At 34.9% G+C, this 7804-nt stretch overlaps 1 protein-coding gene across 1 annotated transcript in view; it reads left to right on the top strand.

The window, feature by feature from the left end:
- The window catches only part of LOC107559841 (voltage-dependent calcium channel subunit alpha-2/delta-1-like), a 108768-nt gene that overhangs the window by 74418 nt on the left and 26546 nt on the right, over positions 1–7804 (top strand). Inside the window, exons 19-21 of the mRNA XM_016243846.1 lie at positions 4032–4111; positions 6120–6137; positions 7179–7257. Of these exons, the coding sequence (XP_016099332.1) occupies positions 4032–4111; positions 6120–6137; positions 7179–7257 (177 nt within the window). The remainder of the gene's footprint in view (positions 1–4031; positions 4112–6119; positions 6138–7178; positions 7258–7804) is intronic.

Here is a 7804-nt window from a genome sequence, read left to right as displayed (position 1 = left end):
TATATATATATACACACATATATATACATATATATTAAACTATATATTGTTTTTATTTGGTAAGGTGCATTAAATTGATGAAAAGTTACCAAAAAAAAGACTTGCATTTTACAAAAAAAATATATGAACTTTCTATTCATCACAAAAAAAAAATTCCACAAATTTCCACAAAAATATTAATCAGCACAACTGTTTTCAACATTAATAATAATAATAATAATAATAATAAGTGTTTCTTAAGCAGCAAATCAGCATTTTAGAATGATTTCTGAAGGATCATGTGACACTGAAGACGAGTAATAATGCTGAAAATTCAGCTTTGCATGCACACGAATAAATTATATTTTAAAATATATTAAAATGGATAATGTTTATTTAAAATTGTAATTATATTTCTCAATATTGCAGTTTTATTGCATTTATGATCAAATAAATGCAGCCTTATTGAGCATAATAGACCACAAACGATCAAAATCTTGCTGACCTCAAACTTTTGAACGGTGGTGTAATCTAGAGCTTTGCAAATATAATCTTATATTAATGTAATCGTGATGATTTTTTTCTATAAATACCGCATTGATACTTTAAGTTGTTGTATCAGTATTAATTTAATCTCCAACAGTTCAATTAATGAAGAATCATGACAAAAAAAACATAATTATATATAAAAATTAGGATCAAATAATCATAATTATGACATATTAAGTAGTTATAATTATAGCATACAAAGTCATAATTATGAGATATAAAACCTTAAGTATAAGAATAAAAATAATAATTTCATTATGAAACAAATTTTCACTATGTCAGATTTACTTACATAACATTTCATAATTATGGCTTAAAATGTCATTATTTAAATTTTGTATGTCATGTTTCATAATTATGATTTATCAAAGCATGATATTTTTTTCTTATGTGGTGTTTGGTGCGGTTTCAATTTTCCGATTGGAATTCATTGTAATGCATTGAATTTTGACGTATTGCAATACCCAGCCCTAATATTATCCCTTTTTTCCTTCTATTCATATATTTTTATAGTTAATAGCACATTACATTTATCTATCCGATGACACAAACGGGAAGATCAAGCATCTGCGAGTGATTCAGCTCATATCATTATTGACAAGTGTATCTGACCTCATATGTAAAGCTGTAGATTTAAAATGTATAAACATGCATTTGCGGTGTGTAAGCAGCCACTCATATAGCTTTTCCTTTGGATCAGAGCACACAGCCCCTCTGCTGGGTGAGCTTTGCACATAACCTTTGCAAATCGCCCGAAGTAATATGCTGTGTTTCTGGCAACAAACCTGCATACATGTTTCTCAATGCAACTCCACTACACTTCTTACATATCAGTCTGTTTGCAGGTTCCTTTGATTCTGGTATCCAGCCACACACATAGGCCAGTCTGTATTTCATCTTTTAAACAAAGAATGTGAAAGAGAAAAGAGATCACGTGTATGTGTTCAGGGTCAAAGTTTATCCTCGGTCTGGATGGTAAAAGCACTGTCCATCACCCAGTCTCAGACAATCCCAGCCCACCGTGACAGTCTCTCAAGTTAAGGAGGTAAAATGCATTAAATATATTATGTCTGGATGGCTGTAGATTGAAAATCGTTTAGACGTTCTCTGATTTAAGCTCAAAATGCAATCGCAAAGAGTTATACATGTGCAGGGCTCGACAATAAGGATGACTCGGGCCATTGTGAGATCAAACATTTGGTTTTGGGGGATGTATTTATGCTATATGATTATGCTAATTGAAGTATGTAACCAAGGTAACGTTATCTAGCCTGCTAATGTATTTTTTTTATTTTCATGAATTGATCAGCGAATACTTTTAAATTATTACAAGAAATCTACATTTATTTTAGACTATTTCAAATAAATATTTTTTTAACCTTCTATTCCTTCAAAAATCCTGAAAAAACTATCACTGTTTCTACAAAAATATTAAGCAGGACAACAGTTTTCAGCATTGATAATAATCAGGAATACATTTTAAAAACATAAAAAATATATTAAAATAGAAAACCGTTACTTTTTAAAATTATAGTAAAATTTTGCAATGTTACATTTAAAGCAATAAAAAAACAAAACTTTTAAACTGTTATGCATATACCATTTACATACAATTGCCAGAACACTGAAGATGGGTCATGGATGGGTCTTCCAACATGACAATGACCCAAAAACATACCGCCAAGGCAACAAAGGAGTGGCTCAAGAAGAAGCACATTAAGGTCACGGAGCGGCCTAGCCAGTCTCCAGACCTCAATCCTATAGAAAATCTGTGGAGGGAGCTGAAACTTCGAGTTGCCAAACGACAGCCAAGAAACCTTAAGGATTTAGAGAGGATCTGTAAAGAGGAGTGGATCAAAATCCCTCCTGAATTGTGTGCAAACCTGGTGACCAACTACAAAAAACGTCTTACCTCTGTGCTTGCCAACAAGGGTTTCTGCACCAAGTACTGTCATGTTTTGCTTGGAGATCAAATACTTATTTCACTCACTGAAATGCAAATCAATTTCTAACCTTTATATAATGTGTTTTTTCTGAATTTTTTGGTTGGTATTCTGTCTCTTTACATTAAAATAAACCTACCATAAAAATGACAGACCCTTCATTTCTTTGTAAGTGGGCAAACTTACAAAATCAACAGGGGATCAAATAAATATTTTCCCCACTGTATGTATATATGTGTGTGTGTGTGTGGGTGGGGGGGGTATAACAGTACATTTTAACAGGGCAGGAAAAAATATGAAACACGGTTCCAACCGAACCAGCAGAAAAAAAATCCTTATTGTTGAGTCCTAATGTGTAACTCTGAGAGATTTCTTCTGTGCCTGAGGACACCTGGCTTGTGAGTTAGGGCAAGTGCTGAAACATGTCAGTGTTATTGCTGAAATGTTTGGTCAGAGAAGTACGATGTTTGCTGTTAAATCGACATTAAAATAACAAAGCTCCAGGTCTTATATATGGAGAATATTAACTTCAGTCCACAAGCCAGTCAAATCCAGCACACCGAACACATTTCTGTCCTTGGCGTCAGTAAGAACGAATGTTATGACATATTTCCATCTTGCCTCAAAGTTCCATCCTCCAGCTTTTGCATTAAAGGAAACGACAAAGACTTGGAGATTTCTTCCACTCCCCATCGTTCATACGGAAAAGCCTTTGAAAAGACTTTACCAAAACAAACTCGTAACATAACTCGCGAGCAATGCTTTTTTTAATGAGCCCATCTATATCGTTAAAGGTATAAAAACGAACTAAATGCATGTGCCATTACAAACATAAACGCCAGCGTTATTGCTCCCAGCGGACTCCATGTGCGGAACAGGCTGCGAGATCCGGTCGGTTTTACTTTAATTTAGCGAGCCGACTCTGATCACATCTGAAGGCTTGATCTCTCAAGGACAGATGTTGAGATGCGATCTGGTCCGGCCGCAGATCGGCAGGCTGATTGAGAGCGACACGTAGGCATGGATTGAATCTCTGAACCGTGGATGCCGTACTTAACCCCGAGCAGTGCTGATATGCAAACACAAGCCCCTAAACCATGGGGTGCCAGATCTACTGGAAACAGTTCAAAGTGCTTTACCAGCATCCAGCGGTGCAAAACACATGACTGAATTTGTCGGCTAAAGTTAAGAGAAAGCGACCACTTCGAACGAACTTTGGAGAGACTTTCAAGGAGACTTTGAACACTGCAGGAAGGGCTAATTTGATTTTGACAGTGCAGAAATTGAACAAACCCTCATAGTATGTCAGCCATATGTGGTCTGCTCGCCAGAGATCGAAATAACTGTGTTCAAACAGTAGGAAGGCCTATACGATGGGAATCGATTTATAGCATGCACTTTTATTCCTTTCAAACGTTCTCATCTATGATGGATTACCGTGTTTTACAATAACAGCATTGTTAACAAGTGTGGTCTCTTTCGAGGCTTAAGTCAGTTTTTGGCACCCATAAATTACCCTCTTTCTGTTTCCACTGAAATCCTCTCCATATTTCTCATTAGAACAGGATTCAGAGCCGTCGCCGCCGGCTAAGTAAAAAGCTTGCTCTTACATTCCCTGAGGTGAGACCATGCAAACTGTGGTAGATCCAGTCCATTCTGCCATAGAAATAGAGTGAAATAGTGCTCATTAGCTTGTTTGGCTCCTATAGTTGTAGTACAATATCTAGTATGCCTACCTAACCGTAATCTTAGAGGCATTGTACTGTAGTGTATATATTACCAAATATCATTACTGAGCTTACTGTAGTTATGGAACCCAAAATCTCAGAGTTTGTGATAGTTATGCTACATATAGGTATTTCGTACACAACGCATATGTTTTAAGCAAGAGGAAGAATAAATAAATCCAATCAATTTCTTTAAGCCTTAATTTGTTTGCTCAAGTTTTTTTAGTTTTTTTTTCACACCAAGGCTTCATTTTTTAAATCAAAAATACGGTAAAAGCAGTACTATTTTGAAATATTACTACAATTTAAAATAAATGTTCTATTTTAATATTTTTTTTAAATGTAATTGATTCCTGTAATGGTAAACCTGAATTTTCAGCAGCCATTACTAAAGTGCACAGTGTCTATTGAAACCAGTTTCCACCATAGGCAGAATAAAAAATGAAATTGTGAATTTTATTTATTCATTTAAATCTGAATTTAAAATAAATTTAAATTCTGATTTTTATTCTAGGTTACATCTCGCAATTCTTTTTTTTTTCTTCTACACTGGAATAAATCATAAAAAAAATATAATAGAAACTTTTTTATCTCTCAATTCTGACTTTTTTCTTGCAGTTTTGACTGTAGAAAAAAGTCAGAATTGTGAGACATAAATATAATTCTGGATATTTTTCTCACATTTCCAAGGTTACATCTAGCAATTCTGACTTTTTTTCTCTAAATTCTGAGCTTACATCTCACAATTCTGTTCCCCCCACTCCCCGGAATAAAAAATAAAAAAAGGTAATTGCAACATTTTATCCATAAATTGACTTTTTTTTATGCAATGTTAATTTATAAAAGTCGCTATAGCCTTATTATTATTATTATTACAAATATTTATTTTATTTATTTATTTATGTTTGTTTTAATCCTGAAAAAAAAGAATGTGGTGGAAATGAGCTCAAAAACATCAAAAGGACTTTTTATTTATTTGAAATATTTTTTGTAGCAATTAAAATGCCTTTACTGTCATTTTTTGGCGATTTAATGCACCCTTGTTGAATGAAAAGTATTCCTTTTTTTTTTTTTCTTTATATCTTACTGACCCCAAACTTTTAAACGGTAGTAGTCCAACCCCGCTAGTTTAGCAGCCTAGTGGGGACGCCATCACACCAACAAAGCATGTCGGGAACCAGCATCCAAAACACAGCAAATGCTTATGATCAGTCATGCTGGTGTTTTCAGCGGGGATGTGACTTCAGTAAGTGTGTGTAATGGTTATCAGGAGTGCTAGCATGCCATCTGATGTTTGTTTGTGTCTACAGAGTGAGAGTTCATAGAGATATTTCCTGTCTGGCGGATCAGAAAGATAATGGTTTTTATTTGTTCCAACCATTACCAGATATACCGGAGAGTTCAGCCTACTGTAGCACGTTCAGCACTCGCATCCAATGCGTATCTCAAGCAGTTGGTATTCGTGTCATGTGCTTGTAATCTTGAAGGATTCAGCAATGATTTCTTCATACGGCAGATCTGTGTTCTCGCTTGACCTCCATTTGTAATGCGAATAACAAAAAGATGATTTACTGTCCAAGTGAAAACACACGAGTGAAAAATGAGAAGGAGAAAAGGGAAAGGAAAAATGTTTGCCGAGACGGTACATTGCCTGTCCCACAGTGGCGTTATGGGGGAATTGACTGCCTGACATGTTTCACAAATTCTGCTGCTTTTTTTGGCTCCTAATTGACTTAGACTTGGAATAAAAAAGGTTTTCCTTTCAAACATAGATTTTTAGTAATGCAATGCTTGTTTTGCATCACATAGATGCTTTTCAAGGGATAATATGACAGAGTATCTGTTTTTTGCGATCATCATACATCTGTTTTGTGTCATATGTTACATGTTTCGTAAAACTGGCATTCCCTGTGTGTTTCAGGGTGAGGGAGGGATTTGGGTGGGACAGGCAGGAACTTGTATAAATCTTCCTTTCCTGTTTATAAAAATTACTGCTACTTGGTCAACATATTCTGCATGAAAGATGTTTGGACTGGCTAAAGATGGTAACTCTGTAGATTCTTTGACAGCGTTTTAGAATAATTTGTTTTTGTTGAATGAAGTGGCCCCAGGAAGTATTTGCATACTTTTAAAAAAAAATAGAAAGGCAAAATATTTCACAAAAAGAAGTTTGATAGGTTTTAAATAAAGCAATGAGTATAATGTATAAAACCACTGTGACACTTAGTGAATCCCTTTAAGGGAACTGACCGCTACTAAAACAACCTTCCAAAAAAAATAAATAAAAATGTAATTATAAATAAATACAATTTATTTATTTATTTATTTATTTGTTTATTTGTTTATTTATTTAGTTGTTTATTTATTTATTTATTTGTTTGTTTGTTTGTTTGTATTGACCTTTCTAAAACAACAACCCAAAACTTAAATATGTTCCAAGAAATGTTTGTATTTATTTGTTTGTTTCAATTTATTTATTTATGGATACTACTTTTTTCAAAGTCTAATGTAATGCCGTTTTTAAGTAAGCCGTAAATGTCCAAATACGTTTAGGGGACATGAAGTATTAAGACATTAGTTTTTTTATTTTTATTTTGTGATATTATCTCAGCAAGAAAAGAGCAAGTGGGTATTATTGGCACGGAGCCACTGTATGCTCCATGCTTCAGTAGTCATCAACACACGCACTCTAACAAAAATTAATCCGGAAAAAATGCTTTGAGTTCTGTATCTCTCTCTTGAACACTGTAGTTAGTGTGATAATGGGGTTAGTCACCGTGACTCTCAGCGGTGTGCTATTATTATCACGATCAACATAAACAGTGACGCCCACATCAGCTGTGACATGACACGTTTATGTCTGTCGTTCAAGCGCAGAATAGCTTCGCAGATGGTAGAAAAGAAATAGTTTACATATTTTCACAGCCTATATAAGAAGTGCCAGACATAGTTTTCATCAGTCTCTCTCACGCTCTGTTAGATTGACACATGAAGCCGACACATGTCAGTCATATCTGGGCGATGTGGGGGTCCCCCGGGGCCCGGTAGCGGAGCAGAGGGTGACCCCGACACTTTGAAATCCTTGCTCAGTGTTGTCTGTCTCCCATTACACTCCTGCTTTCATATTCACTGCTTTTCCTTTGATTGTGTTCTCAATTATGTCTTTCTTTCTTTCATCCTTTCATCAATCTGTCTGTCGCTTTCTTTCTTTCATCCGTCTGTCTTTCTTTCTCTCCTCCCTTGTCTTTCTTTCTTCTGTCCGTCTTCTTTCTTTCTTTCTTTCTTTCTTTCATCCTTCTGTCTGTCTTTCTTTCTTTCTTTCATCAATCTGTCTGTCTTTCTTTCATCGCTTGTCTTTCTTTCTTTCTTTCTTTCTTTCTTTCTTTCTTTTCTTGTCTTTCTACTGTCCATCTTTCTTTCTTTCTTTTTCATCCATCTGTCCTTCTTTCTTTCATCCTTCTGTATGTCTGTCTTTCTTTCTTTCATCAATCTGCCTGTCGCTTTCTTTCTTTCATCCGTCTGTCTTTCTTTCTCTCCTCCTTTGTCTTTCTTCTGTCCATCTTCTTTCTTTCTTTCTTTCTTTCTTTCTTTCATCCATCTTTGTCA

Source organism: Sinocyclocheilus grahami, unplaced genomic scaffold, assembly GCF_001515645.1.
Source record: "Sinocyclocheilus grahami isolate Dianchi unplaced genomic scaffold, SAMN03320097.WGS_v1.1 scaffold22.1, whole genome shotgun sequence".
Lineage (NCBI taxonomy): Eukaryota > Metazoa > Chordata > Actinopteri > Cypriniformes > Cyprinidae > Sinocyclocheilus > Sinocyclocheilus grahami.
Note: the sequence above shows the minus strand (reverse complement) of the source record. Positions and strands in the feature narration are given on the sequence as shown.